This window comes from Osmia lignaria, chromosome 12, assembly GCF_051020975.1.
Source record: "Osmia lignaria lignaria isolate PbOS001 chromosome 12, iyOsmLign1, whole genome shotgun sequence".
Lineage (NCBI taxonomy): Eukaryota > Metazoa > Arthropoda > Insecta > Hymenoptera > Megachilidae > Osmia > Osmia lignaria.
Genome location: NC_135043.1, coordinates 6,112,974 through 6,128,583, shown reverse-complemented (window position 1 = coordinate 6,128,583; position 15,610 = coordinate 6,112,974). Strand labels below are relative to the sequence as shown.

General features: G+C 36.6%; 1 protein-coding gene across 2 annotated transcripts in view; it reads left to right on the top strand.

Annotated features, from left to right (window-relative positions):
* The window catches only part of LOC117603125 (pikachurin), a 91,548-nt gene extending 76,271 nt beyond the window's left edge, over positions 1–15,277 (top strand). For both annotated transcript variants that reach the window (XM_034321946.2, XM_034321947.2), the window contains exons 9-15: positions 878–1,017; positions 4,400–4,623; positions 10,939–11,188; positions 12,407–12,690; positions 12,994–13,239; positions 13,348–13,451; positions 13,742–15,277. In XM_034321946.2, coding sequence (XP_034177837.1) covers positions 878–1,017; positions 4,400–4,623; positions 10,939–11,188; positions 12,407–12,690; positions 12,994–13,239; positions 13,348–13,451; positions 13,742–13,890 — 1,397 coding nt within the window. In that variant the 3' untranslated portion in view covers positions 13,891–15,277. The remainder of the gene's footprint in view (positions 1–877; positions 1,018–4,399; positions 4,624–10,938; positions 11,189–12,406; positions 12,691–12,993; positions 13,240–13,347; positions 13,452–13,741) is intronic.
* Positions 15,278–15,610: the final 333 nt, after the last annotated feature.

The following is a 15,610-nucleotide window of genomic DNA, read 5'->3' as shown; positions in this document are numbered from 1 at the left end:
TACTTTCAATCGATTAAGGATCAAATTGCAATATCTTATCTTTTTTAGCAAATTTGGATTAATGAATTTGATAATAATTTTTCCATTAGATCGCTATTTAAAAATTTGCAATTATACCATAGGTATATTATAATTTTCTTATTATTATATTTTTAATTCACAAATTTTCTATTTGAATACAAAAATTCACCAATTTTTAACGTTTTATTTTTGCTCGATCACGCGAACCACCATAGAGGGTGTTCATTTTGATCGATATCCCTTCGCTAACATACTCGACTATGTATCAACTAAATTCTCCTGGCAGTGGGACGAAAAAAGCATCGACAAAGCTTCGGATAAAATCAATAATGCAGCGAGAACGTCGGCGCCTTTTCAACCGTGGTCCGATCGAGAAATCGACGAGCGTGGCATCGATCTTTTCGAGAGGTACGCGTTCAAACCACCTCCGACCCACTCCATCTCCAGCGTGAAAAAGAAAAGAAATTCCTTTTTCGTTCGTCAGAAATTTCCGATAGAGCCGAGCGACCACGGCGGAAGATAATTTCGCAGATATCCCGCTTGCTTTCCGGCCGTCGCAATAGCCGGAGAGTGCGTGTTACGAAAGCTCTCGTATTTTCCTCAAATATTCACACTATTCCTCGAATACTGGATTAAAAATAAAAAATCAATCTACGATTCTTGATTGAATAGTTCGTCATAATTTTAGACATATTTCATGAAGCATTTGTTGAACTCTGTGATTTTTTAGAGTGCTCTGAAATTATAATTTTAAGCCTGAATAAATAAACCGAAATCAAATCATAAAAATTGTTCATTTGATTTTTGAAAATTTTTTGATATGAATTAATTAGACTTTAATTTGTTATGATTACAGAAGAATGCACGGCGGATAGATGCAGCAAGGTGCCCTGTTCCCATGGCGGGAAATGCTTGACCACCGGAGGCGACACGGCTGTCTGCCTCTGTCCTCTCGGATACACAGGCGACCTTTGCGAGACCAGGGTAGATTTACAGGTAAATATTCGACGGTTTAATGAATATGAAGAGAGTTTTTGATTGCGAGCTTTTTTTGAAATTAACTTGATCTCCGCATTGTTGGCTAACGATGCAATTTTATAATACTTGAGGTTTGATAAAATTAATTATTGTGTTGATAGATGGGTAGAATATTTTTATAAGAAAGAATACTTTTTCATCGAATTTTTAACCATTTATTTTTGCTATTTCTATTTTAAATTCAGAGTCTTAATAATTACTAAAATTCGAAATTTCCATGAAAATATAGAAACATAATTTTTAACAAATTTATAATAATTTTCAAAGTAGCATTAAAACTTGTACAGCAACGTTATCTGAAAATGAAATTAGCGTTTATACGCTATAATGGATTTCTATTTAAATTTTGAACAAAGGAAACTATTTCCGTGGATGTCGACGAACAATTAACTAGTGCGTCTGCGACTTGAAATAAACGTTCGAAACGCTGTCGATTAATTAAATCTTGACTGAACGGCGTAGCGTTTCGCCGCAAACTTTACATTTAACCCTTCACCGCAGGGTGAAAAGGCCGTTTGCAGTGTGCACGGGCTTTTGAAGTCGCCTCTGACAACGCTTTCAGAAAATTCGATTGAATTCGTCGACGGGTGTATATTAAATGGATTTAAAGGGGAGGCAATCGGAGCTTCGAGTTTCAGTTTCGAGTGACACTTGTTCGCTCACCTCTTTCCTACCTATTTAGGAAATCAATTGAAACGAACTTACAGTTCATGGGATGCGTAGAGGATCCTTTTGAACCTAGTATTCCTGTTCACCTATTTTTCAGATAAAATTTTGAAGTGGCCAAAGAGAATAATAGAAAACATATCTTCAAAAGAGAATGATGGGTTGTTTGAAAAAGTTCTCCAAAATAAATATAATTTTAATTTAACAATTATGACGAAAAATGGTTGTTAATGAATTATTAGGAATAATTATTCATCATTTTCTGAATGTAAGTCGATAACCATATGGTAACACTATGCATTTAGGGATTAAATGAACTTTTTTATTATCACAGTAGTAATACCTATGACTAGTCAGACATGTGATAATAAAGACTATGAAGAATACTAAACCCTTAAATTTTGAATATAATCTTTATTTTATCAACTATTTAACTTAATTAAATTTTATATTAAAAATTTCAGTCTCCATAATGTATTATTTTTGAAACGATAAAATGCTTGTAATATAATCTCCTATTTAATAAGCAATAATCAAATATATCATTTAACTCAATTTTCCGCAAAATTCGTCGCATCGAAGTCTCGAAGCGTTGAGCAAACATTCCGAGCGTATCGAAAGCGGAAACGCGGAACTGGTTTCCGGGAATATTTTACATCGAGTTAACGGGACGGTCGCAATTTTCCTGCATTTCATGGCAAAAAATTTTCCACCTGAATTCTTCTACCCTCTCTAATTCTTTTTTTCTATTCCGCTCTTTGGAAAATTTGAACGCAGAACCCGGGCATAATGCCGATCAATTTGTTCTCTCATCCGCAGACGGCACTTCATGTGCGTACGCGTGTATGCGCCGATGGATTATAAACGACTATACGTTGATATATCGATTATTATAACAATGGAGCTGCACTTGATAAAATGTGCTATCAGCTTGTCGGTGATATTACTTGGAAGACACTCTAGCTGGGGTGTTGAGGACAGCAAAAAAGGGGTGCTCTGCGTAGAATATTGAAAATACAGGAATTTCTTGCTGTACACGGTCTGTTTTTATAACACAACGAAAGATAGGTAATTTACGGAGAAAATAAATTGAAAATGTAGAATGATATTTTTGTGTCAACCCTTCTGTTATAATGGTAGATAGATGGCTTTAAAATCTTGTGCGCACTAATTCTCTTTCAGTTTCTTTCATCGAAAGATTCTTTCTTTTTTATCAAGTTCTTTTTTCCTTACAATCTTTTTTCTGTAATCTTTATTCGTCCTTGTACTACTTCATTATCCGGTTTGTTATTTCCTCTATCTTAGAACCAGTTCTTGTTCCTTCTTGAAATTTCTTCTTCTTTTTCCCTCTTCTTCTTATTTTATTCCCCTCTCCGCGAGCATCATGAATCATAAAAGTTTCCCTTATCCGTATCTTCATCTTTATCCCCATTTTCATCGAGCTGTTCCTTCGGCAACAACCGCGAGAGATAAGAGAATATCCGTTTCTAGCAACGTAGTTGCTTGGATCGTAAGAAAGAAGGAGAATAGTAGCTGGAGAACGATTTTTATGAACGATGAAAACTTGTTAGACTAGTTTCCTTCGGTGAAAGATTGAATTAAACATAAATAATCTAGCGTAATTAATATTACATCGTCTACATAAACACTGCCTTTTTTTCATCAAAGAAATTAAAGTTACAAATAAAACGACCCCTTAAAATAAAAAATTATATATTTTTATTTCATTGGAATATTCAACTCTGAAAAATACATTCTAGGAAACTTTTTTTTAGTTATTTCAATTATTCATTCCATCAAAGAAATAATTCCGGCTACGTGTAGCGATAGATAAATAATTCTTATGAAGATATAACGCGTTGTATATCCATGTCAGCAAACTGTTTGCCCGGGAAGCGATCATTTCGTTCGGTAACTATGTCGTTTCACAAATCGACCTAGATAAGAAGAGAAAAATAACGTGGCCAACCGGCTGTTGGAAATAATGTCGTTGCCAGACGACTTGGTGAAGAGGAGAATCCGCGAAGGAAGACCTTTAGCGAACTCTGAACCATTGATTTTTCTCGCTATCCCAATGAAACATTGCCCGATTTACGGTATTTTCTCGTCTAAAACGCTTTTACGTGATCGGTCTACGTATTATTTCTGACGAATGAAGTACCTTTTGTGAAGCAATTCTTTGAAATAATGGTATTTCTGTAGAAAAGGGTGGCAGAAATTATATGGTGGAACATGGGTTTGAATAGGTATTGTGTTGATCTTTGCGAGATTGAGTTTAACGTAGGCTTTAATTGAAAAGGGATGGTATTATGGGGGATTGATGTTGCTTTACTAGTTAAGATTGGTTAAATATTTGGGAGTATGTTGCAAATCTATGGGGTAAAATAGGATTTTAAGAAATAGAAAGTATTATTTTAGTTAGAATGGTTGAAGTTTGGAATACTAAAACTTAAAAATAGTAAAGCTTAGAATACTAAAATTTAGAATACTACAGCTTTGAATACTGGAGCTTGGAATACTAAAGCTTAGAATACTAAAACTTAGGAGTACTAATGCTAGAAGAAATACTTTTCTCTATCTAAGACGAAGAATGATCTATCCTTCCCAAAAAGAAAATTTCCCAAGGAAAGTCTACAATCATGATAACCATGGTCGATGGATTTTCTGCTTTCAGGTACCGTCATTCAACGGGTCTTCTTATCTTCGGTATCCTGGATTGGCCGACACTTCGCTATCTTGGCTGGAATTGGCTGTCACGTTGAAACCGACCACCTCAGATGGTGTTATTCTTTACAACGGCCATCATAGCGATGCAACCGGTGATTTCATTGCGTTGTACCTTTCTTCAGGACACGTGCAGTTCACTTTTGACCTGGGAACAGGACCCGCCACTTTAAGGTAAGTCGATTGTCAACGTTCCATTCAATTTCCTTCGGTTTTCATCGGCTTCTAATTAATTTGTTGGCGTGAACAAGACGAAAGGATATTGTAATTTGATCAGGACTATGCGTGCATGTAAACAGAGTGTGTCATGGTTATTACAGACCCCTTATTTTTTAAATTAGGCGGTGAGTTTCAATTTTTTGAAGATGGTTGTTTAATAGGACTCTTTTCCAGGGTGGGCCAACTTCACAGAATTTTAGAATATTAATATTTTGTAATATAAGCATATTAAAATCTCAAAATTTTAGAAATTTCAAATTTTAAACCCTCAGAATCTTAGGAATTTAGAACCTTAAGGTCTTAGAATTTTAGAATTTTGCTCCTTCTAATTACGCCACTGATAATATTTCAATTAACTCCGTCAAATTTTTGGAATTTATGTTAATAACAAGATTAACTTCATAAAAAGGAAATTACATGAGATTATCAGGAATCGTGGTTTAAGCAAGACACCATTCATTATATCACTTGTAACTGTGGTGTGTAACGAGTTTATACGCGATACGATCGATTAACGAAGCCCGACGCCCGGCGTCGAAAGAACCGACCGATCGTTTAATCCATCCTATCGCCTGGTAACGATGTATCGACGTCGATCGGCCTCATTGCGAATTAACCCTTTGAATATTCATGAAGAGAAATCAGTGCGCTCAAGGCATCTCTATAGATCGAACACGAACGTTCTAATCAGATTCCCTAATTTTTACTGTTTTTATTATGGGAATTAAACCCTTGACTGGTGGCAATCTCTGCATATTAGCTGGAAAATCAAACGAATAACAATTCAGAATATTTTCATTCACAGTAGACTAATCCTTTTAATTTCCATTTTCCATTTTATTGATATTATAAATTTGCAATCTTCCATTCTCTTTAATTAAAGGGTTGGAGAAATATTGGCAGTTTAAATTTTATTTGAATAATTATATTTTTTTCAAACATTTTATTTAGTAAAATTACGTTTAAATATTATTTTTTATTTTTTGCTGGAAAATCGTCGATTGTGAAACGAGAAAACACGTCGAATCGTTTCCTACGAATACAATGTGTTTCACGCGGTTCATTTGTAACAGCGTGCAATTGGCAATATAAATAGAGGAAAATAACGAAGCAAAGGCATTAAAAATCTCGGAAACGGGTACAGTGGCAGCAAGTGAATGGTACTTGGGCGGTAATGGTAACTCGAACCGTGTAAAATGGGACGAGGCGTGAAAGAATGGAAAAAGATATAGAAACTAGAGGGTGGTAATTGCGAGAGAACGTCGAATGCGAGCAGATTTCAGTGGAAAGAATGAAGATAGAGGGACGAAGATTCGCACTGTCTCTTTGCATTATGAAAACACGAGCCTCCATTAGTATAAAAGCAGCGCAGCTACCCTTTTGTCCATTTCATGGAAATAATAGAACGAAAGCAGTTCTCAGCCGTAATTTCTTTCCAAATAATTGCTTCATTGTTAACATTCTTTTTATATGAGCCTTAAAATTCATCATTGATCGTTCATTGATTTTCCAAATTTAAATAACAGAAAAATAGGAAAATTCTAATTTAATGGTATTCTAAATTATAATTATAATTATTTTACTATTTTTTCTTGAATTGTTGGTTTACAGGGTTCAATATAAATTACTTCCAGTATAAAATTTTTTATAAAAAGATACAAGAAACACGAAACAAATATTGGAGTATAAATTGGCTGTCCGATCGATTTTTCGATAATCGAATTATAATTTATCAGAAACTGTAATTGCTCGGGGCAGCGCGACGAACCAACAGGAAACACGTTGTTTCGCGTAGTAAAAACATTTTCCCGTTATTTAAGCTCGATTCATTTAACCGGGGTGATCCGACAGTGGGTTTTTACTTTGGAAGGGAAAAGCAAACATCGTTCTGTTTTACATACGCAACCGAACGAACGATGTTTGCTCGCTTTATGAAACCCTTCGGTAAGCGTCCTTTTTATCCCCGACTCGATCTTTCAACGTAGCGACCATCTCGACGAAATAATATCCGTGGGCAAACTTCGTTTCGCATTCGTTATGTTGGCCGACGAACCAGCCTCCATCATTATTTTCACCCCTTACGACTCCTCTAATCTTCAATATTCTCTCTCGAAACTTCGAGCCTCGATATTAACCGAGGGACAGCTGTAAAAATCTCGACGAGTTTCAATCAGAGATTCTCTGTCCTAGCTCTTTCTGACACTTGTAAATATTAATCAGCTAGCAATCAGGTTGAATCGTTTCGAAGGATTGTACAGGGTATTTGATTTATAGATCTCATTTTTTAATTACATTAATTGGTTCTTCATTTATTTTTTAAATAGGTAATAGAAAAATTCTAATTTACAAACTTTCATGTTACACATTTAATATCAGATATATAAACTTCTTATTTGTAATAGCTAATATGAAAAGCATATTTCTCTTTTTAATCTTTTTTTTTTCGTTGGTCAATAGTGTTTGATAAATGATAAATTTCCTGTATGCTCGGTCTAATTAGTACGAAATTGACTTGACCAGCTGAGTTAATAAATATAGTTAATCAGCGCAAATGTTTGATGGCAAATTTTACGTTATACAGTGTAAATTGAAGCTTAAATGAAATAAAATTGATAGATACGTATATATGTTTCGATTGGTGTTAAATTATATTGAAAATTCAAACACGCAACTTTTCATTAATATTAAATTTATTGAAATTGATACATTAACCGTGATATTTTTCAACCACAGAAAAAACATTTCACTCTTTCATATGCAGTCATGAATTAATTAAAATATATTAATTTGTGCATTCAATCATAAATACAGATACGGAGTCTGTAAGTAAGCAATTAAATATTTTATGATTTCCCATAATTACCGTGAGTCATCAGTGACTCACGCAGCAGGAACGACATTAAATATTCATCTTAAATCATCTTTTCACAAAGTTTCCCCTATTTCATTCGCAAAACTCGGAACATCTGTTGTGCCTCTTTTGTAGGATCGATGTTACAACGACAATGTCGTGCGATTAATAACTCACCTACTGTTCCTCATCGACCACACCCCTTCGAACTTACGAGTTTACGATTCTCCAGGTCGTTATGGGACTAGTACGATCCTTTTTCCACCCTTCCCGATATGTAGCCACTTAGAGCAGCGAAATACGTGGAAGTGAGGTACTCAGAAAGTTCTACGAATTATGGTCTAAACGTTCTCCTTCGTAGTTGGGTCAATAAACTTCTACGAATTTGTAGAATCGGCATAAAACATAGGAAGTGTTCCTTTAATCTTGCAATTTTTTAGGGGTTTTCGATTTAATGTGTTCCAGGCGATAACACGTAATTAGGTATTTAGCGCTCGCTACTAAAACTTGGAATACTAAAGCTTAGGAGTATTGAAGCTTGGAATATTAAAGCTTAGAAATACTAAAGATTGGGATACTAAAGATTAGGATTACCAAGCCTTGAAATACTGAAGCTTAGAAGTATCTAAGCTTAGAATACTAAAATTAGGAGTATTAAAACTTGGAACATTAAAGCGCGAAATATTAAAGCTTGGAACATTAAAGCTTAGAAAATTTTTCAAAAAATATTTCATACGAATCCTTTTCCGAAAGGAAACCGATGGTTGCCGGTTTTTCATATATATTTTTTATGGCCAAGGTAGCACAGCAATGTACAACACGTACGCAACATTTTATCTATTTCGTAGCAAACTTTTTTCCTCTCCTTCGGCGCACATAGGAAATTACAGGGAAGAAGTTTCCTCGACTTTTTGAACACCCCACGAGTAAACTTCATTCGTATTCACGACGTTCGACCGGAATCACGGCGACGAGACTCCATTCTACGTGGTTTTTCCTCGATATATAGATTGCTGCAACCCCCGGTCGAGGTTTTATTGTGACCGAGAGCTAGCTACGCCAGGGCTTTTCTTTCCGCTCTAAGTAAGAGCACCGAAAGTCCTCTCCCTCGGAGCCAGGAAATGTTCGAGCAAAGAGATTCTTGCGTTAATATCGGGGAGATCAGCCGCGACGTCGGCGACGAACGGCTTTCCGATATGATTGGACGAGGAGTTATGAGGAAACTTTTGTAAGCCTGTAAGAAAATTCACCTTTGCAACAAATGAAACGATTAAAATTTTAGAAGAATTTATAGTCGGATAATTATTACCTCTATGCTTTAATATGTATAATCAGATAAATAGAATAATCCGAGGATGTGGTGAAACGAATGATATAGCGGTGGTATGTGGTTAGGCAAACGTAATAGGGTAGATACTCTAACGAAAGAGGAACAGTAAGTGGTCAGACAAATTTGTCTGTGCAATTATATAGGAAGCGCGTATGGTTAGGTAAGTAGAATAAGCCTGGTAGGTAGTCAGACAAATGAAAAGGGATGGTAGACAAATACAGTATAAGTACATGGTTAGAGAAACGAAATAAGGGTGGGGTTGTGTAGATAGAATAAACCTGTTGTATGGTTAGGCAAATAAAATATAGGGTGTGTGTAACTAGACAAGTGCAATCTGATGGATATGTGATTAGATAAGTAGTATAGGAACAGTGCAGGATCAGACAAGTAGAATGAGTCAAATATTAGTCAGATATGTAAAAGAGTGGTAATATGTGACAAGTGTAATTCATAAGGCAAGTGGCATAGACCAATATATCCCCATAGAATTAAGTGACAGTCAAAATTTTAACCCTTTGCCTTACAATTTGTTTCCGTCCATTAGACCAATTTAATTCTACCATCAACCCTGACATAATATCCATTAAGATAATATCCAAAGTAATATAATATCAATTAATTCACCATCCGAAAGCAATTATTGTTTTCAGCATCGTTACACCCGAATCATTTAAATTCGAACACCGGAGCAGCTTTCTTCGATTCAACTAAAACTCATCCATTTTCACCCCTTCGCGTATTCTTAATTGCTCCTCCCTTAACGAGCAAAGTTTCTTTGAAATAAGACGCGCATTTAAATACACAAGCTGTTCAATGATTCGTGCAATGTTTCTCTGCCTGTATCATTTTTTCTCGAACCACGAAGAATGGAAATATAGGGGAAGCAGGAATTATCTAAACCCTAATTTTGACGATATTAATATTAAAAGTAATTTAGGAAAGAAAATAATATAATTTTTAATTATTAAATGTTATAAAATTTAGTACATAACTGAAAAATACACAACAAATTAAATATCAATTCAAATATTCCCGCGTATACGTTTACACACTAAGTGGCGGTCCGCCGCTGGCCTATATATAGGGGCCCTGCCTCTGCACTATGGCATTCTCCCCACGGACGGCGAAGGGGAAGCATGGGAGCAGGGGTATCGGCATTTTTCCTCGGGAAATCTGATTTGATCGCGAGTGTATATGCAATTACAGAAGATTGAAATCCCGAGAACTCGCACGCGTTTTCCTCGCGTGTTCGGCGAACACGAAACACTTGGTACAATAGACTGGAAATTGCTTGAAACCCGATCCGAGATGAAAGCGGAGCGGATTCGCGCGGTTAGATTTAATATCACCGAGCGACAAACGTCTCTATCAGGGAGGAATTTACGCGACGATTCGTTAAGACCCGTCTGTTCGTATGATTTTCCAAATAAAAAAAAACTCTGACGCGGTATTAAAAGTTATCTAGAGATAATGCTGCAATCCCGTAAAAAATGATGCTTGAAAGATGGAAGAAGCATTTATCTGTTCCTTTTAAAACGACAGCAGGGGAGGAGAAAGATTTTAATATAATTCTACTAAATGAGCTTTGGTTCATCCTGGAATCTGAAAGATTAAAGTTTGCAGATGCATTATTATGCACTCTTATCGAAAATAAAGAGAGACCGTTGAATAAAATAGTATAGGATCCGGTAAAAATGAAAATAATTTACAAAATGTTTTATAATTGATTCAGTACCTATAACCATAATACTGGACTCAGTAAACTCGAAGAAAAATATTTGCTCTGAAAATTGAATAATAAGAGTGGATGAAAAATTCAACAATTATTTATTAACCTGTTAACTGAAGATTTTTGTTTCTCTTGTGTGCGTCTGATATACGAATAAAATAAACGTGAGTAGGTTTGTCAAATACAAAGACAATTTGTTTCCCAAAAATTGTATTTAAAGAAATGGAAAAATTTCAGATTGAACATTTTTTTATTGGAAAATGGAGGGAATGTGAATTTTACAAATAAAAGCATTTTCCTCGGCATTGTTCCCAGCATTTCTCGATATTTTACTACAACGGTATTGATTGTCTGTTACAGAAGCGAGAACCCTGTCAGACTTGGTGAATGGGTGGAAGTGCGAGTGTCGAGAACTGGACGTTTGGCCTCGCTGGAGGTGGAGGATGATCCTCCGCAGGAGATCCTGGCGCCAGGCGCCTTTACGCAGCTGTCTTTGCCACTAAATCTCTATCTCGGTGGTGCACCATCCACAGACATGTACTCGCCGAAAATGAAAACTACTGTTAGCTTCGTAGGCTGTATCCAGACGGTCATTTTAAATCGCCGAGAGGTGAGAATTCTTCTAATTTCTAAATTTAATTACCATTTTACTGAATTAATAAATGAAAACTAATTTGCTTCGTGGTATTTCTGAAAGTAAACTACAACATAAACTATTTCTTTTTATTTCTATTAAACATAGAAGAATCGGAAATGTGTGGGACTTTTTGACAACGATAATATGAAATTGAAAGGGAATATAAACCAAATTTTTTATCCTTTTCATACGATTTTAAAATTGTAATAGAAAAGGGATTTGAAACATCGATATGGTATTTTATTTATTTTAATACTTTGCTTCGATACATGGAAAACAGTATTGTGTATAAATCTTGCGTGCATGACAGGTGGAAAATCGTGAAATCCGTAGTGAAATAAAGCGTGTTTTATTATCGCAGAAATTCTGTTCGCGACGGATGAAATAAAATATCAGGAGTAACGTTCGAAATGAAAATGAATACGCGGGAACAGGTTATCCTGAAAGTTAGCTAATTAATCTGGCGAGCTTTGAAACAACTCGATTTCGTAGGGAAAATAAATTGTGTTCATTTTTTTTGTACGAAATGCAAAAAAAATGGTGCAGACAAAATTAAAATTTAAGGTGCGTTGAAAACAATTCAATTATAAACAATTCTAAAGAAACGACGTTGTACGTACCATTGTGAGTACTCGTACTATACCCCTACCTCTTTCGTACATATTTTCCAAATGGTACAATTTTTTTATTTTATAACCCATTCTCTACCGTTGTTTCTTCCTTTCGTCTACGTAGCCCAACAACGCATACATATTTCCACATCCTAACTTCGCGACATGACTTCCGGCTGTTTTTCCATCTTAATACCTCAGGATTTTAGCATTTGGTATTCTTTTGTACCTTAGTACTCATTGTCAATACTTTAGTATCTTGGTAATTTGGTACCTTGGTAACTTGGTACCTTGATAATTTACTACCATAGTGATACGGTACCATAGTGATATGGTACCATAGTAATTCGCTACAATAGTAATTTGATACCATAGTAATTCGATACTATAGTAATTGGATATCATGACAATTCGGCACCTTGGTAATTTAGTACCTTAGTATTTTTATAGCATCCATAAGTAATACCGAAGTGGATCACCCAGAATCTCAATCCCGAACTCTAAATATCCAATCACGAGATATAGTATACTCTCCTGAGGCATTAAATAAACAAGTCACTGGAATATTTCCTACCAACAGATCGGAATACTTGCGGAGGCTTTGGGTGGAGTGAACGTCGGTAATTGCGGGCATGCCTGCGAGGCGAGGCCTTGCGGAGACGCAGAATGTCGTCCTCTTCGAGATCGCTTCACCTGTCGCTGTCGACCCGGTATGCCTCATCCTTGTCCAGCACCGGATGACAACACTATCTTAGATGATTCTTTAACAAAACCGAACGTGGGGACGCGATACGAAAGATCTGTTCCAAGCTTCTCTGGCAGCGAAAGTTATCTTCATTATAATGACGCTGATACTATGAAGAGGTAAAAAGTAATTTAATGAATCGTATCGCTTTTCTTTGTTAAGTAATATCATACAATTGGAGCCATATCTAGAACTTTTAGTATCCTAGGCATTGGAGCCCTTAATATGTTTTTAATTAAATTTAGAATTCGAAGCCCTTAATATGTTTCTTATTAAACGTAAAATTCAAAACCAATGAATTTATTTATTTATTTATTTCAAGTCGTAATAACAGACATCTCTATAGGGCCCCCTTCTGTTTAGTGCATATTTTGACTATTTTATCCACAGTCCTTCACAGAAAGAAAATTCCTTACTTCCAGGATAATCAGCTACAGGGTAGACATCAACATGAGATTCCGAGCGAGTAGCAGCAGCGGACTGTTACTTTGGAGCGGACGACAAGCGGATCCGCAAGAACAAAGGGACGAGAACGACGATTTTCTTGCTCTTGGCTTGGACCATGGTTATCTAACATTAGCTTATAATCTGGGCTCTGGTCAGGCTGTTCTACGGTACAATTTAACGAGACTGGACGATGATCTATGGCACCGTGTTCGAGCCGTAAGGTAACCATATTAGGGAGAGTTCTCTGCTCGCAATTTTGTCAACTTCTAATTCGAGAAAAGCTTTATAATCGAATTGCCGTGGTCTGAAGTTAACTGATGTTTCGTTAGGAACGAGCAATGGGCGTCGTTGGTCGTCGACAGTGGTACAGGTGTGTCGGCCTCGTCGCCTGGACAGCTCAGACAGTTGAACACTGACACGGGTCTTTATGTTGGTGAGTATGATTTTGATTGAAAAGTTTCGTGTGATCCGTTTTAATAAAGCTTGTAATCCACTAAGGTTCATCCTAAATGATTAAAAGCACAGTTCTCATTTGGGGGATAAAATGTTTTTTGGAATCGTGGTTAAAAATTAAATGTTATATCAAATATTCACACTTGCTTTTTAATTATTTCAATTTTTTATTATTTCAAGAATACATAATTATCGTTTCCTAATTTCTCAGAAGTTACCACTATTGCATCCATATTGTTACTAAGGTATTAACTAAAAATACATTTACAGGTGGTGCACCAGACATCGTGAGGACGACAGGAGGCAAATATACGAAAGGCATCGTGGGTTGTATCAGCGACCTGGTTTTAGACTCGGACTTCTCGGTTGCACTGTCGTCACCAGGGCAAGCTACCAACACGCACTCGTGCATCCCCTGAAAGACATCAGTACCGTCCAACGTTAGATGGTTAGGTCCTCGCGGATCAGCACTTAGGATATGAAAATGCATCACAATGAATTCGCTGGCTAAGCCAGACCAACGATGTAGCCCGGCGTTCAAGGTGAACTAAACTTCGCTGAACGGACTCCTTGAACGCTGGCCACGTGTCGACGTGCAAACTCATACACCTATCATACACTGTTCATCATTTTTGTACAGACTTCATAGCGACGACAAAAATTCTTCGTAAATGGGGCAACAAACACCAGGAAAGAAAAGAGATATACTATAATACGAACGTCGACAGTCGAATGGTAGACACAGCTTACTGTAAATATTAAATGAAAGGTAATCGCGGTATCTGGAGATCTGTCAGTCGCCTCACCGTTTTCGTTCGCTGGCAACTTCCTGTCTAAATCGAAGACTTGGTCAGAAGGCACTCGTATTTTTAATTCTTTAATCCTGTTGCTTAACTCTTTCATTATTGTAAAGGGTGATTATAATCGTCCGAAGTAAAGCATTATTATTTCAAAATAGGATAGAAAAATACCTATGCTAAAAAATTTCTCATTGCGAATTAAATTTATTTTATAGATATTGAGTTAGATGATTTAGAAATAGAGGAGGATAAGGAGAAAATAGAGAATCATAATTGTAAGTCGAACAGATATTTTTTGTTAAATCTGTTTGTTTTCTGACTTGCTGAAGAATAGTCGTTCCTACGAGTTGGAAGGAAGTTGTTACAAAGAAGGAACGTGAGTCTAGTCAGTCACGACTGTCTCCGGCCGGATAGAAAGAACTCGACGGAGCGCGTCTCGAAGACGGCTTTCGGCCTAATCAGATTAAACTACGTAGGAAGAAAGAGAAAATGAGAGAACAGAGCACAACCCCGTCGCGTCAATTTTTATTAAGCCCTTCGACCGGATGTCACCAGAGACCCTTGATAAGTACGCTATCAGTCCAAAGTTTAAGGATTAGTTTTTATATTATAAGATACTATCAAAATGAACCTTAGAATATTTCATTCATTTTAGAATTCTTTTTATCTTTTAATTCAATGTTAGAAATTTTGAAAAATCTCGAAAGTAATAATTTTGAAAAATCTCGAAAGTAATAATTTTGTAAAATCACTAATAGTGTAAATCAAGGGCCACTGTCGTTGGTTCAGAAATGAACCGATATCGAGGCACCTGAAATACGTCCAGCCACTTAACGCGACACCTCTAGATTATCATCTAAGATTTATCAGTATTTTTTCTTTAGCTGTGGCCGCGTCGCGACGCGCGCGCTGCCACGCGTCGTCCGTGCACCGCTTTTGTTTCTTGTTCCAGCGAGCACCCGACGAACGGGGTAGCTCGACAGGAAGATGTAGTCTCGAGCAGAATCATTAAGGGCACAGACTCCTTCTGCCATGGCCTGTATGCGTGCGCTCACACAATCAACGGAAAGCATGCACGTATATGCCATGCGTGAGAGAGACACTCGATTTCGTAGATTTCGTTTTTCGTCTCGATAATTGCACAAATGAAATTTTCGCGGGTACAGCACCCACGGGTGGACTTCACCACAGGGTGGTCTGGTCCGTTTGAACGCTAATAAACACCATACGTTGAGAAAAATGATATTTTCGACACTGTAAGATTGAGACAGACGATGTTGTAGGCAAACAACATGGCTGCCGAATGCTGCGTTCGGCTGCATTTTAGCAAATATTGGAC